General features: G+C 37.3%; 2 protein-coding genes and 1 pseudogene across 2 annotated transcripts; 2 read left to right on the forward strand and 1 right to left on the reverse strand.

Annotated features, from left to right (window-relative positions):
• Positions 1–712: 712 nt before the first annotated feature.
• Positions 713–8,500, reverse strand: LOC112199011 (annotated as a pseudogene).
• A 177-nt stretch (positions 8,501–8,677) lies between these two features.
• On the forward strand, positions 8,678–12,921 carry LOC112182994. The gene is made up of 4 exons (XM_040516942.1): positions 8,678–8,817; positions 8,901–8,963; positions 11,795–12,186; positions 12,275–12,921. Exons 3-4 carry the CDS (start codon positions 11,908–11,910, stop codon positions 12,827–12,829), a joined length of 834 nt encoding a protein of 277 aa, XP_040372876.1. The 5' UTR covers positions 8,678–8,817; positions 8,901–8,963; positions 11,795–11,907; the 3' UTR covers positions 12,830–12,921.
• On the forward strand, positions 10,600–11,569 carry LOC121048991 (protein ALP1-like). Its single transcript, XM_040505373.1, has 3 exons — positions 10,600–10,680; positions 10,760–10,985; positions 11,076–11,569. Exons 1-3 carry the CDS (start codon positions 10,600–10,602, stop codon positions 11,567–11,569), a joined length of 801 nt encoding a protein of 266 aa, XP_040361307.1.
• Positions 12,922–23,404: the final 10,483 nt, after the last annotated feature.

The following is a 23,404-nucleotide window of genomic DNA, read 5'->3' on the forward strand; positions in this document are numbered from 1 at the left end:
AGTATATCATGTCTTTATTCATTTGAAATTCAGCTTCACCCAACCATTCAATTACACTGCTCAATCTCATCACCTCCTTGAGCTCCATCTTCCCCATGAAATACTCCATGGCCTTGTGGTCTGCCAATTCCACCATGCACGCACACAAAAGCTCACCACTGTCTTGCCCCACATAACCACATTAACTATATGAATGACTAGTTGATGAAACTTGGTTCTGCCCCTACCCTGGCAGTTTAAGCTTCAACATTTGGATATGAGCATTAAATTTCAATTGCAGAACTAGAATTTTGAATTTCTTTTCAAACCAAGAAAACACTTACCAGTGCAAGCAGTATGAAGATTGAAAAACTAGCGCACGGTAGAATGAATCATTCATGACAGATAAATCATAATACATACGAAGTAGTTAGTCCGCAGGTTACATGATGTATTAGAGACCTTGAAATGAACAAATACAGTTAGAAACTCACAAACAAGCCCTACACATGATGTATCGCAAAACAATGAATGACTATGCCACTATGACTCTGTTTGGTATGGCTGTGCAGATACAATGAAATAATAGCGTTATCGCATTGCAGGAAATGTGTAAAAGACGAATATACTTGACTCAATTTTAAGATGAAAGCATAAAAATGAAACAGAACAGATGGCATAGCAGCTCCTGTTAAGCATCCAAACTACCATCTACTGCTAAACACCAAAACTATCCAACAAAACAAATGGCCAGTAGCAGTACTCGTCAAAAATATGCAATGACCTAAGTAATTACAAACTTGTACAAGGGTGGAGCATAATTAGACTCTGCTAATGTCATTCCAGATATACTAGTTTTGCTTCTACCAAATGAAAACTTAAGCAGAAATCTCTTCGGTAGGGCACGATGAATTGAATTCATCTGATACAACAGCAAACAATAACGCTCCACAGATGATAGTAGCAGTCAAAAATGTGAATTCCCATCAACATTCTTGGTCAGTAGGGCATCAACTAAAGAGATGAATACTAATGATTCTAACAGAAGGTTTGAAATAAAACCCTTCTCACAAACCCCATCTTAAAGCTGGTTCAACTCCAACCCAAGCTGGAAGAACAAATCTAGTTCGAGTCCATGCAAACACCCATGGAATTGCCCGAAGATGTCCAATTCCAGTAGAGCTCTTTCTTCTTGAGGGCGGGCTTCCTATGTTGAGGAAGCCGAGCTAAGCCTAGGGTGTAGCCTCCTGGAATTAACTGCTAAACACCAAAACTATCCAACAAAACAAATGGCCAGTAGCAGTACTCGTCAAAAATATGCAATGACCTAAGTAATTACAAACTTGTACAAGGGTGGAGCATAATTAGACTCTGCTAATGTCATTCCAGATATACTAGTTTTGCTTCTACCAAATGAAAACTTAAGCAGAAATCTCTTCGGTAGGGCACGATGAATTGAATTCATCTGATACAACAGCAAACAATAACGCTCCACAGATGATAGTAGCAGTCAAAAATGTGAATTCCCATCAACATTCTTGGTCAGTAGGGCATCAACTAAAGAGATGAATACTAATGATTCTAACAGAAGGTTTGAAATAAAACCCTTCTCACAAACCCCATCTTAAAGCTGGTTCAACTCCAACCCAAGCTGGAAGAACAAATCTAGTTCGAGTCCATGCAAACACCCATGGAATTGCCCGAAGATGTCCAATTCCAGTAGAGCTCTTTCTTCTTGAGGGCGGGCTTCCTATGTTGAGGAAGCCGAGCTAAGCCTAGGGTGTAGCCTCCTGGAATTAAGTAAGGAATTCTGGATTTTTGTAGACTACGCTCCAGTAATTCTGACAACTGATCTTTGAGATCTCCTCCATGAGACTACACTTTTGTTCTTGAGGAGGGTGTGGTGGATGCAACGTTGCAAGCAATACACCTCCAGCTGTCTGAGTGCAATCTGTGATCGACTGCCCAAATTTTGACTGTACCATTTCTCCTTGCTCAGTTGATCGTAGAGTACCCTGAAAGATTTTACAAGCACTATACATTTAGATCGTTGAGCAGAAAACTTGGCTTTTTTATTCTTGAAAATAACACCATAAAACTGACCTAATATCCATTTTAGGAGTAAATTCCAAAATTTACCCATCCATCTATGAAAAATGGATTTGGGTTCGGCAGAACTATATTTCCAAATTTTTAGACCAAGTACTTTACAAATTCTATTTTCAAATCTACATTCCTCTTTGAAATTGCTAGGTATAAACAGTTGTTGAACACACCTTCATAGTTTAAGATTTTGGCCCATAGTGGTAAACCAAGACTTTCTCTTCAGAAAAGAAGAGTTGGAATTCTTGCAATTGCAAAAACTCCCAATTAAGTTGAACGCATGCTATGAAGTGAGTTTGAGAGTATAAAACAAATTGTTGACCTTAATCCTAACAGCTTAAACTTTTGGGAATAGTAAACAACTCCATCATGCTAGATCAACTTGTGCTTATTTAAAGTTCATTCCCTGTAGGTAAATAATGACTACCATAAATTCATTTAATTGTTGTAATTTTTTTTTTTTGAAAAATTCGGGTAGAAGTAACTTATTCTGAACTTTGGAGCATAGCAATCCTAAGTCCTAACACTACTACTTTACCTCCATGCTAGGTGGGACTAGCAGTCTTTTTCCTTTGAGCTCTCTTGTTAGAAATTCCAGTTTCTTTTCTTCATCCCACTCACTGCATGTGCCCATATCCAAATATTTGGTAATTGCAGTAAGAGTTTCAGAATTCAGCATGGATACCAGATTCCTGCCCGAATGCAATCTTCAGTTAAAATGACCAACATTTCAATTCTGGGATAGTGAAGATGACCAACATTGCATTCTGCAAGAAGAGGCAAATTTAAAAGAACTGAGAAACCATGAGTACCATTGGTCATAGAATACATTAGGTGCTGGTAAATAAACACTTCAGGAAGGCAAACAATCAAAGAGAGAAAAAAAGTAACTGCTAATAGAGATTCTAGGAGGAAAGAAAGCTCTAGCTCACTATTGTACAGCTAAATTAAGATTTTATTTATGAAAATTGATTCCCTCCATATTTGAAAAGGAAATAACTACAAGGGCTCATGTGATACACACTGCCTTTTTTGGAGCTGATGTCAGTTCTCTTTGTAACATACTTGAGCAAGTTCTCATTTATGCAATAAGGGATGGCGCGCAGCATATGAAAATAATATAAAATAACACAACTTCTGAGATCCTCAATTTTTCTATAATTTTTTTCTTAAAAAAGTAGTTTTAAGAGGATAATCGGATGTTCACCAGTGCAAGAGGGTTGATCAGCTCTAGCTGGAAGTTGTGTTGGAAGTGCTGCAGGTTGTTACTTTACCTGATTCCTATTATAACACTGATGATCCCAACTCTGGTGATCCTCAGATGCAGATTCTGAAGAGAGAATTTCAATTATGTTACCATTATAAATTGATTCACGAGTATATTCATCATCTATTAAAAATAAATTGAAACCTTAAGAAACCAGGAGGGATGAACAGTGTGTACTTACGCATAGAAGAGTTGGGGTAAGAGAAGTCAAATTCCCATAGGTCCATAAAACACAAAGAATTTTGTAAACTATGACTCCAGTTTTTTCACTCAATTACTTTCTCTAATTAACCATCTGGTCTATCCTGCCTGGCAGAACATAAAGTAAGAGTGTTCATCTGTCTTTCAACGTTTTATTCTGCATACACAGAAGTGATCTAGAGATTTAAATTGTTCTATTAATAAGATCCGAGTCTCAGAACAACATAATCCCAGCCCCTCAAACTAAAGTTCAAGCAATAAAAAAAAAAATCAGAAACATAGGAGTAACCTGTTAAGGAAATTGTCAAAGAAAAACAATGGCAGCTATGCTTTGGTAGTCTCCACATGATACCAAGCAGCCAAAATTAATGACCACTGAAAATAACTGCAATATGTCATACCGTGCTCTAGAATCTCTTGTGCCAGTTTTGACAAGCTATCGCTGCACCAATTCATGGATAGTTCAAATTTCAGGCTATCCACTTCTCTAATATAGAGATCAATAGTCATCCACCTAGATAAAAGCGAGACATCTTTTGTGACCTGAAGCAATAGAAAGAGGCAAGTCGATATAATTGTGTAGAAGAGCTAGACAGTCTGACAGCATTATAAATTCTACATAAACAATAATTTTAAGTTTGCAATCTAATCATGAAATCTGGCAGTAAACTGGAATCCTTAAAACTGAAACCTCCTCTCTCATACCCCAAAGAAAAGAACAGGGAAGGGATAGCAGAAATGAAGGTTAAACTGATGGTCTAAAACTTTACACAACTAAGTCATGCTTATCCATCAATGTCTCCGTACAGTTAAGTAATTGATTCTAAGTACGAGGGCTTGCTTTATTCCCCTCAAAACATGATTTACCGCCCCCATGAATTGCCAACACGATTACCAATACAGTAAATTAAGTTATGTATAACACAGATCTAATATATCCCAAAGTTATGGTTAGTTCATGCTTCAGGCCTTTTGTTGACATGAAAGGCTTCTCCTAGATTTAAGAGAGTAAATAATACCACTAGGAGAAGATTTATGAATGAAATATCAATAAGACCCACGAGTACATTTGCTGTCACATTGAGATTTCCATCTTGATCACCCCGCATCCAAGACCCAAACCTGATTGGTGTGCATTTCAACCGAAGTGATTTTCCGGTTTCCCAGTGTGCTGATAAATAAATTAAGAAAACATTATGACAAGAAGTATAGAAAGACAGAAGGTAGTATCTGCATATAAAGAACTGGAAACAGATCAATACCAGAAACGAATTTGAAGACAAACCTTCTTTAAAGCATTGCTGACACAATGTAAATAATGAGGTACAGCTTTCCAAAGGGACTGCTCCACAATGTTCAAACCTATGGTAAACAATATATACAATTTTATTTTGTCTGCAAGTGATACACACGATTTCAAAGAGCCAAAGCATGTGAATATCAATGAATCTAATCTTGAAGTGGTTTACCTGCCCTGGCTTCATCAACTGGTGTGGGTTTATGGTGCCTAGGCTCATCTGTTTGCCATACAGAAGTTATCTCTCGCACCTATAAAAGCAAGACTAAAATATAAAACACAAGGAAAATTAGAGAATATCCGCTATATCAATGAAATTAAGATGCAATCCCCCTGGCCCCAGCAAAGTGGTTTAGGAAGAAGAGAATAAGGTTGGAAAAACAATACCAGATCTTCAATCACCATATCTATGTCTTCACTAGTAAAATCAGTTCGGTATCTTAAATATAAAAGATGCTGCAAGTAACTTGATATTATTAGTCTAAACAAATTTTCAACATGTCTTTTAATCATAATGTTCAACATCCTAAAAATTGAGCAAAGTCACTAGCCACTCACAGAAAGTCTGATATGTTTGTATTATAAGGTTCCGCGATTAATTTGTGTAGGATGTGCAGTAAGAGAAATCTCAACCTCCTGCAGCAAGAAGAACTGAAGGTTGAGAACAAGACATCTAAATGACTCAGCAGCAGCACACACACATCTTAAGTTCAACAGTGTGCTGATAAAACGAGGCAATGTCAATGAAGCAACAACTTGAGCTCATTAAAACAAGATCATTTAATTGGTTGAGTTTTATCTTTTACAGAAACCTAAACAACATGAGTGATATATTTTCCCCACTATTTTCTGTCTAGGCATACAAATCAAGACAAAGGATAGAAGGAAAAGAACCAACCTGCTTGCAAACGGTATCGTAAAGCTGGTCCGGGGAAACACCATGCTGCAGAAGCTGATTAAAAATATCATCACAAGATTATGATAGGGATGCCACATTCTTTTGTCTATGAACCCTGCACAAATCAACAACTTTCTCTAAATTCACCAAAATGCTTATAAAATTCACAGCTGAAAGAATATCAACCAATTTTTGTTTTTTCATGGTATCTTTTCAGAAGCTAAGAATGTCACAATTTTAACCGTAGAACCAAAGTTAGAAGTCAATCCTTGATAGACACTACTATTTCCTGAAGCTCTGGTGCTTCATATTTCATTTCCAAACAAGTATAAACACACACATGATCACATATCTGAAATTTAACCCCTTTTTTTTTTCCAAAAATAAAAAAATTTAGTATTAAAAAAAAGTAATAATACAGAGAGATGAAGTCGTTGAGTGACCTGTGATGAACTTCAGCAATGCCCATCAAATTGAGGTAATGGCTAAAAACACGAGCGAGAGTGAGTGCCACCTCTAAGCTCATCCATACAAAAATTAATGAGCATACTTAGTATAACTAGAAATACTAAGCAGCTGTTCATGATATCTAACTCATAAATAAAATGAGAAACTACATAAGAAAGTCATGACAAAACCAATTGTATTGCATGTGAAGAACAAAGAACCCAAACTAAGGGAAATGAATGACACCTAGCTACCAACATCAGTAAAGCAGGGTCATTTAGGATGGAATGAGGCACATACAACACAATGATTACGGCCTGTCAAAACTGAAATACAAGTGAGTGACTGCTAGTGTTCCATATATGAATAGTCTGGTCATCACTGGCACTCAAAAACTACAAAACCCACAAATCCTAAAATTTTCTGCTACATTCTACATAAACTTGACAAAAGAAACTGCAAAGCTATAACAAGTACCAAAAAAAAAAAAAAAAAAACACGAACATGCAGCACCAGATTGTTGCAATTATTCACAAACTTAAAACAAAGACCATAATTCTTACTAAGTGAGATTATTATACCAAATATCAGCAATCACAGAAAGCAAGACATATCAAGTTACCCAAAAACTTAATCAAAGAAGAAGATAACAAATCAATTTAACTTGAGAGGCTCCAATCTCGGTCTCAGAATCAATAAGGGAGAAATCAATCATGGCTCTAACAAGTCTGTAATGGACCAAGAGTTATTTTACACGCATGATGCCTGAGGTGCTAAGCAGCGAGTTATAGGGCCTCATCACATTTTGACAAGACTAAAGACTTCATTCAAGCTTTGGTGATTCTATAACTACAAAATAGAAATTAGACTGATGAATGAGCAGCTTTCCCAGTCATGCCAAGCAACAAGAAAATATTCCTTCGATCAATCTTGCCAAAAACAGCGAATGAAGAAAAAAAAATTGCAAATTGCTATGAAAATTTTCAACTAATTGAAACTACAGGAAAAGTAATTCGTATGATAATCGAGTTAAAGAAACCAGAAATTCGATCAAGTTTACAAACCTGCAGGTGTTTTTCGCTTGCCGAAGATGAAACTCATGGCGGTGGATAGGAGGAAATCAAGACGTCATCGGCGGCCAATCGAGGTTCCGAGGCGGCGGCGGCGGCTTCGCAATTGTCAAAAGTGGCTGCAACTCAGGACCCGAATCCGATCTGTTGAGCTTTCAGTACTCGGCTCATGGCATTGCTACTCGTGGAGTTGTGGCTCTGCTCTAAGGTGCCGATATAGAGGAAGGTCGAAGGCGCCGCTCTGGAATTGTCGGCGAACCACTACGAGCTGCTCCCTCCGCCATTGACGAGTTTTTGCGTCTCCGATTGGTGCTTGACTCGGTGGCAATAGAGAAAAAACGCGAGCGCGGACAACATTTCCAGCGTGATGATTCCGACGGACATGGCTGGCTTTAATCAGAGAGAGAGAAACTGTTAATGGTCCGAGTCCGAATGGATGAGGGTTCAGACGGGCTTGGGTAACGGGAGGGAGAGAGGGCTGCCGTGGCAGTTTTTGTAATTTAGTTCAACTCCAGTGATAGGCCGTAAAGAAGTGACTTAAATTATCACTTGAACATTTATGTATTCTGAAATATAATAATGGTCTCTTTTATCATTAGCTCTCTTTTTTAAAACTATCTAATAGGTTTTTATTTTAATTACAATCTAAAGTTAGACGTGTCAGGGCATCTCAGGAAATTGCAAGTTGCCAAACTTGAGAACAGAGGGGGGATAAACCTGCAACATATAACACAACCTCAATCTCTGTATTCACTATATCAGAACAACTGAACCATCCGTCCTTAATAATTTAGTGCAAGTCGGTTAGATTTCAAATAAAAAGTCCACCACGTTTTCAAAATTAAGACAAATGGATATCAGTTCAAAAAGACAGTAAAATTCCATATTTTCAAGCTTTCAAAATGTGAAGAAGCAATTGCGTCAAGGTCAACTATATAACATGAAACAAGCAGCATTGATTACTTGCACACAAAATAAGTTTTGAGAGAGGAAAATTGATAGTAGTAGCCACTCAACAAAAAATTACCTTCTGAGTCTTGTTCGTGCCTGTGAATTGGGTAATTAAGGCTGAGATCCTCTTGGCATCATCATATATGATGAAGTCTGAGCTTGATGAACTCACATACAACAACTCATTTCTACAAATAAAATCTTCAAATCAAATTGAAGAAATTGCTCTTTCAAACTCAAAACATTTACAGTGTGTTTGGATGGGGGAAAAAGTGAGGGAATTTAAACAAAAATAAGGATTTCCCAATTTCTTAGGACTGTTTCCAGCGTTTGGATACTTATCCCATGAAATTAGCAATTTCCACGGGAAAAAAATCGTGGAATTTGAGGGCGCAGATTCCTGACTTGAATTCCTCTCAAGGTAGGTGTCATTCTTCAATTCCATCACAGCGGGAAATCTCATATTCCAAAGCGCCAAAATCAAAACATGTCGCGCTAGGTTTTGATCCAAAACAACTCTATATAAAGCCACAAAACTTGCAAGACCTGGACTCCAAAATTTGCGATCGTTCTCATATCTGAGTTTTCTTCTGCTGCTAAAAAGGTGGGTTCCAATCTATATCTTCTTATGTAAATAGTTTTATGTATTGAAATTTAATTTTTCAATGGGACTCTGATTATGGCTAGGTTTTGCAATCATTCTTGTCGTTGAGTTTTCTTCTGGGGACCCTCTCTACTACCGCTGAAAAGGTTAGTCTTTTTGCTCTGTCTGTCTGATTCTTTTCTTTTGCTTTCTATAGTCTTTCGTGTGCCTTGTTCTTCATCTATATCTGCATCACACAAATCATCAAGAGCATTATACAAATCATCAAGAGCATTATATAGCTTCTCATAAAGTAAGACTAGAGACTATACACAAAGAAAACAGATTGAAAACAGAGGCATTCACTGTTTATAGCATGAGATTAACAGAAACCAAACATAATGAAAACAGAGTGTTCGGCTTCTGCAGAAGGAGAGCTATGTATGTTACCTTTGCAAGAGAAATTCTTGAGCAGCTTTTCGATAAGCTTCCGATCAATATCACTGTCATCCACAGCCAAAACATGAGGTTGCTCCACATTTTCCATGAAACCCATTGAAGAAGAAGAAAATCCAGACTCCATGCTTTGCCTCCTTTCCCCAAAAAAAACAATAAAACCTTCACCCACCAGCCACCACTACATAAAGGCAATAAGTAGTAGCAGTACTATACTCACTACTTTTCACTTTAATAATAACAAAGGAAGCAGTGAAAGCTATGGACCAGAAGAGACATACACTAATAAAAGCAGTTGCAATAAAAGAGATGGATTATTAATTACACAAGACCAAGAAACCAAACGACTGCCTACTCAGTTCTTTCTGACAATACCAACTTAACATACATGCATAAAACAAAAACAAAATAACTCAGTTAGTACGTGGGAGGTGGGTCTTATATTTATAGTCATGGATAGACGAGAGAATACTAAATGCATTGCAATGGAGTCTCGGTTGTTGTTATTGTTTGGTGGGGCGGGGAATTTTAGAAAGAGAGAATCAAAGAGGATAATAAATATCCAAGGTCACAGATACAGACGAAGATTAGACTCAAAATGAAAAGAAAAAAATGGTAGCAACTATTAGTAACTAACAGGCTAACACACACACACTTGAAGAAAAAGTCATCCAGTTAACAAGACATATAGCTGTGAGTACGTGCTGATGCAATGGCTTCTTGTCATTCATTTATGAACAGTAAAAACTGAAATTACTAGTGGCTGGCTTAATTACCTCTATGCTAATTATTTTCTAACTAATGAATTTCAAACAGAAGCCAATTGGCCCTAACCCTTGTATATGACTAATGAATTATTTATGTATGTATATGATAAAGCAATAATGAAGTGTATACCAATTATTTTCTGTCAAATTCAACTATCCAATAGATTTGAAAATCCTTCTTCCTAAGTTGTCATCAACCTCTCGTGACTTAAAGTGCACACCTTCAGGATGAAAACAGTCGTAGTGATAGTTAGAGTGGTATCATAAGACATTTCTTGTTAAAGAGCCTTCACGTGATTGGGATCAAGAAAGACGGTCTTACTTAAATCGTTTGTACGATGGAAGAGAGGTAGATTGTATTGAACAACTACGAGTCAGCAAGAGCGCATTTAGGAAGTTATGTGAGATTTTACATGGAATAGGTGGGCTGGTTCGTACAAGAAATGTTCCTATTGAAGAATCAGTAGCTATGTTTCTGGACATACTTGGAAACAACGTGAAGTACAGAAAAATTGGTTTTATATATTATCGTTCTAAGGAAACAGTTAGTCGGCAATTCCATAATGTGTTATATGCAATGATGAGAATAAGCAAGGAATACTTGAAATTACAGTCATCTATCATTGGTAGTGCAGAAAGAGAGAAGTGGAAGTGGTTTGAGGTAATTCCCTACCTTTTGAAAACCAATTTCCACCTTTTTATATCTTAATCAATAACCACTTTTTATATTTTCCTTTTAGAATTGTCTAGGAGCACTTGATGGAACTCACATTCCAGTGACTGTGTCAGCTGAGGAAAGACCAAGATATCGAAATAGAAAGGGTGATATTTCTACTAACGTCCTAGGGGTTTGTGCCCCTGATTTAAAATTTATATATGTATTGCCTGGATGGGAGGGTTCTGCTTCTGATGCTCGTGTTTTACGAGATGCTCTACGTAGAAATAATCGGCTTCATGTTCAACGGGGTAATTTTCTATACTAATTCTAGATTAAATAAAACTTAGGTTTAGACGTTTAGTAAGCTTCTAATTCCTCTCATACATTTCTTATTACAGATAAATACTTTTTGGTGGATGCGGGATACACTAACGGGCCTGGTTTTTTAGCACCATATCGAGGAACTAGATACCACTTAAATGAATGGACTGGGAATCGACCTGAAAATTACAAAGAATTGTATAATCTTCGTCATTCAATTGCAAGAAATGTAATTGAACGGTCATTTGGGTTGTTAAAAAAGCGATGGAGTATAATGCGTACTCCATCATTTTTCAGCATCAAAACACAAGTTAGGATCATAAATGCTTGTTGTGTTTTGCACAATTTTATTCGAATTGAGCAAGCTAGTGATCCTGTTTTAGAAGATCAAGATTCAAGATTCTTAGTAGCGGTTGATTTGGAGATATTAAATCGTCCAACGTCAGAGAGTAATGCAAATAATTTAAATGATAGGATTACATCAGTTCAAGCAACTGAGCAGTGGACAAATTTTCGTGATACATTTGCATTGAAGATGTTCCAGGATTATCAAGCGCGACATGCCACATAAACAATAAGAAGAATTATTTATACCTTTTTTTTTTGTTCTCCTAGTGCAGTTTACTATTTGTAATGAAACTTTGTTCTTAAAGTTAAATTTTAGTATGGTTGTAATTTATTTCTGCATTCTTATTGTGTGTATGATTTATCTTGTTTCCTATTAAATCTTATGTGATTGTTGTGTTGATATGCTCAAATCTAATCATTTTCATTCATGGTGTCTAATTGTGTTTAGAAATGAGTAGACTTGGAGGAAACGAGGTCAAAAACCGAAAACCAAATGGAAAGAATGAAGGAAAGAGCAAAGGAAAGGCTGAAGGCAAGAACTATTTGTAGTGGAATTTAGATATGGAGCATGCTTTGGCTAATATACTTCGTGAGGAACGAGGTCTGGGCCATAAAGGAGATAATGGTTGGAAAGCTGTAGCTTATAATACAGCTGCTGATATTTTATCTGCACAGTTTGATATTCAAATATCTGCTGACAATATAAAAAACCGTGTGAAATCATGGATAAAGTTCTACGGAATTGTTAGTGATATCTTAAGCCAAAGTGGATTTAGCTGGGATTCCTCAACACAAATGATAAGCATTGATGAAAACAGTGTATGGGAAGAATATGTGAAGGTATGTAATTTTTATTAATTTTTTTTCATAATATCATTTGTCTATTTTACTAAATTTTTCGTATGCAGCTTTAATTATTTGTTTGCAGTCTCATGATGAAGCTATAATCTTTCGGTTTAAAAGAATCCCAAATTGGGATGATATAGTTGATTTGTGTGGCAAAGATAGAGCCATTGGAGAGGGTGCTGAAACAGGTTTCGAAGCCACTGAGGTTATGACTCCTCCTGCTAATGAAGATAATCATGTCGATTTGGAAGGTGATGACCAAGCATCAGAAGATATTCACATCATTGAGAACATTTCACCGAACCAAGCAAGTTCTCAGAAAAAGAGAAATGAAGCAATAGTCTCTTCTAGTGTACCTCCTCCAAAGAGAAGAGTTACAACTAAAGATGTCTTGGGTACTTCTGTGGATAGAATGGCTTCATCTTTTGAAGAACTCATTCGCGCTACTACAAAAAGTCTTGCCCCGAAAGATGTATGGACAGAAATCATGGCAATAACAGATCTTTCTAGAGAAGAACAAATAAAAGCATGCGCTTGGTTTATAGAGAACGACAAACAGTTTCTCATGTTGAAAGAAGTCCCAGTGGAAATGAAAAAAGATATGGTGTTGATATTTATTTCATATGGATCTGCATAGGATCTCTTGTTAACATGATAAGAGCTGGTACTTTTTTTTTTTTTTTAGAAAATTATTTTTGCTCATTTAGTATTGTTAGAACATAAATTTGGATTTTCCTAGCAAGTAAATTTGGATTTTTAGCACATGTGTTGGTTTAATTTAAATTTGGATTTTACATTTTCATTGCAGTATTGATTATGGTATTTCTTCAATCAGTTTATCGTTTATTATTTGATTCGATTTAAATTCCATTGACAAAAATTAATCCAAACACTAGAATTCATAATTCTTGTCATTTTAAAAATTCTACATTATGAAATCCAAACAATGAAATTCTCAATTAATGGAATTTAAATTCATGAAATTGTAATTCCCATGATTTTAGAATTTATGTGGAAATTTAAATTACTCTATCCAAACACACTCTTAAGTATTCTAAAACTTACCCGCATTTAATGCTGTAATCGTCCCCAATCTTCTCGATAATCCCAACAGCTTGTTCATCGGCCTAAACGATGATAGACGGATATATAAAATAAAATGGCATCCACATCTAACGAAACAATTAAGTTAGATAATTCTTTGATGTAGAATGCATACGATACTATAAAAATAGGGCAATTTGCACACAAATTCAAACTCAAAACAAAATATTTATGAGATGTATAGTCTGGTAACCTAATTTCCTCCAACGGTTAGATTCATGTTTTATATGGCAGGTAAATTCATTTGACCTTTCAACCCCCACACCCCACTATTCAATTACCAAGGTAAAGGAACAGACAATATATTAAAGTTGGTATTCAAGTTACAGTAAATCGCAGTTAGGGTACATATATCATGTTAGTTTCCCAGGACTGAGATTGTCTTTATTGCAAAGGCTGATTCAACTTTATCAGATCTTTGTATGGATTATGTCACTTTAATCTATAGGTTGAGAAAGTAGAGAAATTTGTTTATGGTACTTTTAGACCATAAACTTTGACAATTTTCAGTCCTTTCGGAACCCAACTAGCACCCAAAACACAGTTTCCTTGTCAAAAATATAGACTGCAGCCTCCAGACGTGGTTCACCCCCATAAAAGTTATGAATAACAATAAACATACCTTAAAAAGGATCAAGTCCTGATCCACCCCCAGCACTCCATGCATAAGAAATGGCAGTCGGTGCATTATAGCCGGACCTATTAAATCACTGGTGAAATCTGGAGACCCAGTAAGCATATGGAACCCAACCATACATGTGCGGAACTTGTTGATGACCCCTCCCTTGGGAAAAAAAAAAAACAAAATTATCATAATTAATCCTTATAACTAACATGTTGTTCTGCATCACACTTCAATTGGCATTTTCTGTAACAATTGTATTTCATATTAACAGTGGAAAAAAAGAAGAAGAGAAAAAGTAAATGATCTTAATGAATTATACTGGCCATTTCGGGTTCTATGCTTAGCAATTCATATGAAGTACACTGTTGCTTGGAGTAGATACGTACCCATTTCCTTGCAAAGCTATGTGGTGGTTCATGCATGGAACAGAGTATCTACACGTAAATTTAAGCATCATGTACACTATAGATGCAGAACAAGGAGCAGCTGTTGATACAAAAATTAAGATGTTTTTCTTACTTTCTTAGGGTTATGTGTGTCGACAATCGCAAACCACTGAGATTTTCCTGTGTCATGCTCTTCAATGAACTTAGTGGCTCGGAATTCTTTCTTATGGAAAATGAGTGAAAGAAGAGGTACGATCTAGCATTCATAACAAAAGAAAAGACTCATTAGTATGTTCAGTAACATGCGTTCTCTTTTTGTATGTAAACAATGCCTTGAAATTGTTCTTACTGGTTTTGGCCGGACAATTGTCAGGGCATTGGTTTGCCTTATGGCCAAGGCAGATGCGGCTTTTATGGCTGCAGCTCTAAACATGTTCCTGACTTCCTGCATTTCAATCCAATCAAACAACAGCAGTTACCCATCTTGCAAGTAACAAAAAAGTACAAACAGTTAAATGTTTAAGCAGCAACATTCTCACATATTTCATAATAGGATACATAATGGCACAACAAATTCAAACACAATGACACAATAAAAGAGATCAGAACCTTTTATTTGGCGAGGTAAGCTAGGGTTCAGGATTACGGGTTTCAGCAGCACACTGTTGTAGAATACTCTGGCCTCAAAATCAAAAACGCAGAGAAGCAGTGAGTGAGGAAATAACCTGTCACAATCGCCGCAATTCTAGTTAGAGAGAAAAGCATACAAATTGTCAAAAACTTCATGCAAAATAACAGAGCTACGAAAATCAGTAAACACCTTAAGTGGACAATCACAGAGCTAGGCAAATAATCAAACTCTTTATTTGAACGATAACAGAGCTAGGCATTTCATTAAAAACCTCATGTGCACAAAAACAGATCTAGGAAAATCATCCAAAACTTTATGCGCACAAAAGCAGAGCTAGCTTTTAATCAAACACCTTATGTGAAAAATAACAGTGCTAGGCATTTCATTAAAAACCTCATGTGCACAAAAACAGATCTAGGAAAATCATCCAAAACTTTATGCGCACAAAAGCAGAGCTAGCTTTTAATCAAACACCTTATGTGAAAAATAACAGTGCTAGGCATTTCATCGAACACTTAATGTGCCAAAACAGTTCTAGTCAAATCATCAAACGCCTCATTTGAAAAATAACAGTCCTAGGGCTTTCATCACACCTCATGTTCAAAAACAGAGCAAGGCAAATCATCAAACAACTCATGAGCGAAAACAGTTCTAGGAAAATCATTAAACGCCTCATTTGAAAAATAACAGTCCTAGGGCTTTCATCACACCTCATGTGTTTGAGCAAGGCAAATCGTCAAACACCTTATGTGCACAATGTCATGGGATCAATTTTCATAAATGAGAAACAAGGAAGGGAACAAACCTTGGCTTGAATTCAAGCAGCATTGATTACTTGCACACAAAATAAGTTTTGAGAGAGGAAAATTGATAGTAGTAGCCACTCAACAAAAAATTACCTTCTGAGTCTTGTTCGTGCCTGTGAATTGGGTAATTAAGGCTGAGATCCTCTTGGCATCATCATATATGATGAAGTCTGAGCTTGATGAACTCACATACAACAACTCATTTCTACAAATAAAATCTTCAAATCAAATTGAAGAAATTGCTCTTTCAAACTCAAAACATTTAAGTATTCTAAAACTTACCCGCATTTAATGCTGTAATCGTCCCCAATCTTCTCGATAATCCCAACAGCTTGTTCATCGGCCTCAACGATGATAGACGGATATATAAAATAAAATGGCATCCACATCTAACGAAACAATTAAGTTAGATAATTCTTTGATGTAGAATGCATACGATACTATAAAAATAGGGCAATTTGCACACAAATTCAAACTCAAAACAAAATATTTATGAGATGTATAGTCTGGTAACCTAATTTCCTCCAACGGTTAGATTCATGTTTTATATGGCAGGTAAATTCATTTGACCTTTCAACCCCCACACCCCACTATTCAATTACCAAGGTAAAGGAACAGACAATATATTAAAGTTGGTATTCAAGTTACAGTAAATCGCAGTTAGGGTACATATATCATGTTAGTTTCCCAGGACTGAGATTGTCTTTATTGCAAAGGCTGATTCAACTTTATCAGATCTTTGTATGGATTATGTCACTTTAATCTATAGGTTGAGAAAGTAGAGAAATTTGTTTATGGTACTTTTAGACCATAAACTTTGACAATTTTCAGTCCTTTCGGAACCCAACTAGCACCCAAAACACAGTTTCCTTGTCAAAAATATAGACTGCAGCCTCCAGACGTGGTTCACCCCCATAAAAGTTATGAATAACAATAAACATACCTTAAAAAGGATCAAGTCCTGATCCACCCCCAGCACTCCATGCATAAGAAATGGCAGTCGGTGCATTATAGCCGGACCTATTAAATCACTGGTGAAATCTGGAGACCCAGTAAGCATATGGAACCCAACCATACATGTGCGGAACTTGTTGATGACCCCTCCCTTGGGAAAAAAAAAAAACAAAATTATCATAATTAATCCTTATAACTAACATGTTGTTCTGCATCACACTTCAATTGGCATTTTCTGTAACAATTGTATTTCATATTAACAGTGGAAAAAAAGAAGAAGAGAAAAAGTAAATGATCTTAATGAATTATACTGGCCATTTCGGGTTCTATGCTTAGCAATTCATATGAAGTACACTGTTGCTTGGAGTAGATACGTACCCATTTCCTTGCAAAGCTATGTGGTGGTTCATGCATGGAACAGAGTATCTACACGTAAATTTAAGCATCATGTACACTATAGATGCAGAACAAGGAGCAGCTGTTGATACAAAAATTAAGATGTTTTTCTTACTTTCTTAGGGTTATGTGTGTCGACAATCGCAAACCACTGAGATTTTCCTGTGTCATGCTCTTCAATGAACTTAGTGGCTCGGAATTCTTTCTTATGGAAAATGAGTGAAAGAAGAGGTACGATCTAGCATTCATAACAAAAGAAAAGACTCATTAGTATGTTCAGTAACATGCGTTCTCTTTTTGTATGTAAACAATGCCTTGAAATTGTTCTTACTGGTTTTGGCCGGACAATTGTCAGGGCATTGGTTTGCCTTATGGCCAAGGCAGATGCGGCTTTTATGGCTGCAGCTCTAAACATGTTCCTGACTTCCTGCATTTCAATCCAATCAAACAACAGCAGTTACCCATCTTGCAAGTAACAAAAAAGTACAAACAGTTAAATGTTTAAGCAGCAACATTCTCACATATTTCATAATAGGATACATAATGGCACAACAAATTCAAACACAATGACACAATAAAAGAGATCAGAACCTTTTATTTGGCGAGGTAAGCTAGGGTTCAGGATTACGGGTTTCAGCAGCACACTGTTGTAGAATACTCTGGCCTCAAAATCAAAAACGCAGAGAAGCAGTGAGTGAGGAAATAACCTGTCACAATCGCCGCAATTCTAGTTAGAGAGAAAAGCATACAAATTGTCAAAAACTTCATGCAAAATAACAGAGCTACGAAAATCAGTAAACACCTTAAGTGGACAATCACAGAGCTAGGCAAATAATCAAACTCTTTATTTGAAAGATAACAGAGCTAGGCATTTCATTAAAAACCTCATGTGCACAAAAACAGATCTAGGAAAATCATCCAAAACTTTATGCGCACAAAAGCAGAGCTAGCTTTTAATCAAACACCTTATGTGAAAAATAACAGTGCTAGGCATTTCATTAAAAACCTCATGTGCACAAAAACAGATCTAGGAAAATCATCCAAAACTTTATGCGCACAAAAGCAGAGCTAGCTTTTAATCAAACACCTTATGTGAAAAATAACAGTGCTAGGCATTTCATCGAACACTTAATGTGCCAAAACAGTTCTAGTCAAATCATCAAACGCCTCATTTGAAAAATAACAGTCCTAGGGCTTTCATCACACCTCATGTTCAAAAACAGAGCAAGGCAAATCATCAAACAACTCATGAGCGAAAACAGTTCTAGGAAAATCATCAAACGCCTCATTTGAAAAATAACAGTCCTAGGGCTTTCATCACACCTCATGTGTTTGAGCAAGGCAAATCGTCAAACACCTTATGTGCACAATGTCATGGGATCAATTTTCATAAATGAGAAACAAGGAAGGGAACAAACCTTGGCTTGAATTCAAGGTTTCAGGACGGAGAGAACCAGAAGCCCCATTTGGGGAGGTAGGATTCTTTTTTTATATTTTTTATGGGGAGAGAATTTGGGTTTTATAGGGGGAAGTCGGTTGGGCAATTACAATTTTAACCCGAAAAAGAGATCTTCTTTTGTTCTGTTCAGAGGCTATTTTAGGTATTCAAAAATTTTCTGCACCGCACTTTTTTTGGGAATTCATGTTTTTGAATTTTCCCGCACATTCTTGTTTCCATTGTATGTGTGACCGTTGGACCGGATTGACAACCATTTGACTTTCTTTGTTTTTTATTTTTTGGTACTCTTTGTTTACAACGCTAAACAAGCTCTCCTAGTCTCCTTCACTCTTTGTCAACTTTTGAAATTTTTAAAAAAAAAAAAAACTATTGGAATTTTTTTTTAAAAGGCAGCAATTAATTACATGGGTACAGGCGGTTTTCAAATAATGCATTTGAAACGAATTTCTACACGCAAATATTGGATTAGAGAGAACTATTTTTGTTATTTTGATCCTTTGATTCAGTAACTAACATTTCCATTAAGGGACTGAGGGAATGGGATACTTTACAAAACGGCCTCACGCGCCCCTCTTTTGGGGAATTTAGGGTTTCCACTTGGGGTTTTCACCTGCATCATCACCTTGATCTTCTAGTTTGGTTGGATCAGTCGTTGGCGTGATACTTAGTCTAAATTCACTTAACAGCAACGATTCCTCCACCATGAAGTAGCTCACGAGGCTGCTCCAAGTTTGGAACACAATGTGGAGCTCGAGATTTTTTGCTAGGTTTTGAGGCTAAACTTACCTCAACAAGATCTTTTAGTTGCTCAATTACCTTAACTTTTGAAGATTTCATCTGGGAATCGCCTTGTCTTCCTCCTCACAATTTCTCTATGCAGATTTTGACAATTTCAAGTTGTCAGTGAGATTTTCTGACCCTTTTCTCTATCCTCTTTAATTACTGTCTACTTCACTATGATTGGAATGCTGGTTCATTAATTAGTCTGGTTTTATTCCCAATCTATTTTCGTCCATTAGTTTTTTCTAGGTCCTCGATTTTGCTTGATCTTATTTGCTTCAACACTGCATTGATTCAGATTTATATTTACCTAGGAGTCTTTCTGTCTTCCCATTCATCTCCCTCTAGCACGCGACCTCCTCTTTCCAGATACTTTATGTATCCCTCAAGATTATTCTCCCTTATAAATGAGATTAAGCTAAAAACACTTCCTCAGAGCACTGCAATCTTACTTAGCTTATTCCAGATTCTACCTCCTGTTATGGCTTTCAACCCCAACTCCCAAGCCCACATTGCCTCTGGCCTCCACAAACCCATCCCACCCTGACAATATTTTCCTTTTCCTCGAATCCAAAATGGGAATGACTCTATCCCTGTGGTGAAACACCATCAACGTTGATTGCTTTTCTATCCAAGTGGACATGCCTACTCCACCAGCTGACTTTGATACCCATTACTCTCGATTTTGTCTTGTAGGAAAAATCTTTGGCCCTCTGGTTTCGGTTGAGGCTGTGTTTAGCAAATGCTCTGAACATTAGAGCAACCTCCAAGGAGCAATCACAATGAATAGGCTGGCAAATAACTGGTTCTGTTTTGAGTTTAATAACGGGGAGGATGTTCTTTTCATCTTGGATAATAGACCATGGTATGTCCAGAGTTGGCTATTCATAGTGTAAAGGTGGACTCCTGACTTCGATGCCACCATTGTTAAGTGTTTTCTGTTTTGAATTAGCTTTGAATAAGTAAAAGTCCTAGTCTACTAGGAGTTTGTTTTGTTTACCAAGTCTTTAGGGATATCCCCAGGAGTTGTTAGTCATGGGTAGTTGTTCCAGATTTTTTGCTTAGTTTGTTTTGTACGTCTATTTATACAAAGCCTCTTTCAATCAATGATAATGCAATTCAGTTCCAATAATCCTTCTCTGTTTCATATCGTTCTCTTATTCTAACAATCTGGTATCAGAGCCCCCACTGGGCCTGAGGTGAAAAGCAGCAGCAAGGGTTATGGCAACAGAGAACAACTATGTGAAGCCTTCAATACCACGCTTTGATGGTCACTATGACCATTTGAGCATGTTAATGGAGAACTTCCTGAGGTTGAAGGAGTATTGGAGCCTCATTGAGACAGGCTTTATTGAGCCTGCCACTGGAGAGGGGATGACGGCTGCACAGAGAAGGACATTGGATAAGTTGAAGCTGAAAGATCTCAAGGTAAAGAATTACCTCTTTCAGGCAATTGACCACGCAATTTTGGAGACCATTCTCCAAAAGGACACAACGAAGTAGATATGGGACTCGCTGAAAAAGAAATATGAAGGCAATGCAAGAGTGAAACGCTCTCAGCTCCAAGCACTACGCCGAGAGTTTGAGACCCTTGAGATGAAGATTGGTGAGTCTATTTCGGATTATTTCTCAAGAGTTATGTCAGTGGCAAATAGGATGCGAACCCATGGCGAATAGATGCAAGATGTTACTGTGGTGGAGAAGATACTTCGCTCCTTGACTGACAAGTTCAACTACATAGTCTGCTCCATTGAAGAATCCAAAGACATTTATCAGTTATCAGTGGATGAGCTGCAGAGTTCGTTGCTCGTACATGAGCAAAAACTCAATCAAAATAATGGGGAGGAGCAAGCAGCCTTGAAAGTAGCAACAAATGGTGGTTTTTCAACAAGAGGAAGAGGTCGTGGGACTTGGAGAGGTAGAGGCAGAGGTTTTCGAGATGGCAGTGGAAGTAGGACTCGACATGATCTTCAATCCTACGATAGGACCAAACATGAACTTCACTCCTACGATCATCAGTCCTCGAATTCCCAAGGTAGAGGCAAGGGGCATTTTGATAAGTCCAAGGTTGAATGCTTCAGATGTCATGGGCTTGGTCACTTTCGTTCGGAGTGTTATGCGAAGCTTCACAAAGACAAGCAAAAGAATGGGGAGCAGTCCAATTTTGCAAAGAAAAAGGAAGAGGAAGAAGACACTTCTGATGGCATTGCATGTGAAGGAAGAGCCTGAAGTAAACACATGGTACTTAGACTCCGGGTGTAGCAATCACATGTGCTGTAGTAAGTCATCTTTCTCTGTTTTGGATGAAGCATTTCGCACTGTTGTAAGGTTTGGTGATAATTCTTCTGTGAATGTTATGGGCAAGGGTGATATTTGAATTAGAACTAAAGCTGATCATATTGAAACAATCTCCAATGTGTTCTATGTTCCTGATTTGAAGAGTAACCTGTTGAGTATTGGTCAACTTCAAGAGAAGGGATGTGCCTACAATCAAGGAAGGTGCTTGTGAAGTTTATGATCCTCAAAGAGGTCTAATTGCTCATGTAAAGATGACGCCAAACAGATTATTTTCGCTGTGAATCAAGAGTGCTCATTCATGCCATTTGACCGAGATAAAAGATTCAACATGGCTATGGCATTTTCGCTATGGTCATTTGAACTTTAATGGATTGCAGACACTATATCAGAAGAAGATGGTTACTGGTCTTCCTCAAATCTGTCCTCCCTCCAACAAAGTATGTGTAGATTGTTGTGTTGGCAAGCAGCATCGTGAGTCATTCCCAAAAGGAAAAGCCTGGAGAGCTCGTGCACCACTTGAGCTAGTTCATTCTGACATATGTGGACCCATCTCTCCGGAATCTAATGGTAAAAAGAAGTACTTTATTTCTTTTGTTGATGATTATAGCCGGAAAACATGGGTTTATTTTTTGTTAGAAAAATCAGAAGCTCTTGCTACATTTAGAAGCTTTAAAGTTCTAGTTGAGAAGGAAGTTGGCAGACCTATTAAGATCCTGAGGACTGATCGTGGTGGTGAGTACAACTCACAGGATCGGAGTTTGTGAATTTTTGTGCTTTGCATGGAATTCGGAAGCAACTTACTACAGCCTATACACCACAGCAAAATGGTGTATGTGAAAGGAAGGATCGTACTATTGTAAATATGGTACGAAGCATGCTTGCAAGAGGAGGAATTGGGAAGTCCTTTTGGCCGGAGGCAGTAAATTGGAGCATTCATATATTGAACAGAAGCCCTACATTTGTTGTTCAAAATATGACTCCACAAGAGGCGGGAATGGAGGTAAACCTGCTATTGATCACTTCAAAGAGAATGCTATGGATGTGGAGATAAGAGCAATAGAGAAGAATGACACTTGGGAGCTTGTTGATCTTCCAAAGGGGCAAAAAATTATAGGAGTGAAATGGGTCTTCAAGACCAAGTTGAATGAAAAAGGGGAAGTGGAGAAGCACAAAGCTCGGTTGGTAGCAAAGGGATACAAGCAAGAGTATGGTGTTGATTATAGGGAAGTTTTTGCTCCAGTTGTGAGGCTTGACACAATCAGGTTGGTGATCTCAGTTGCAGCACAAAATGCATGGCCTATCTATCAGTTGGATGTTAAATCTACGTTTTTACGTGGAGAGTTGCAAGAGCAGGTGTATGTTGATCAACCCACTGGTTATGTGCAAAAAGGCAGTGAAAAGAAAGTCTACAAGCTGAAAAAGGCTCTTTACAGGCTTAAACAAGCACCTAGAGCTTGGTATAGCCATATAGATGCCTACTTTGTTGGAACTGGGTTCAAAAAGTGTCCTTATGAGCATACTTTGTACATCAAATGTGGGGTTGCAGGGAAGTACTTGATTGTTTGCTTGTATGTAGATGATCTAATCTACACCGGAAATGATGAGCTGATGTTTCATGATTTTAAGAAGTCTATGATAGGGGAGTTTGATATGATGGACCTGGGAATGGTGCATTACTTCCTTGGCATCAAGGTAGTACAATCAGCAGCTAGAATCTTCATTACACAAAAGAAGTACGCACTGGAGGTGTTGGAGAAGTTTGAGATGAAGAAC

Source organism: Rosa chinensis, chromosome 1, assembly GCF_002994745.2.
Source record: "Rosa chinensis cultivar Old Blush chromosome 1, RchiOBHm-V2, whole genome shotgun sequence".
Lineage (NCBI taxonomy): Eukaryota > Viridiplantae > Streptophyta > Magnoliopsida > Rosales > Rosaceae > Rosa > Rosa chinensis.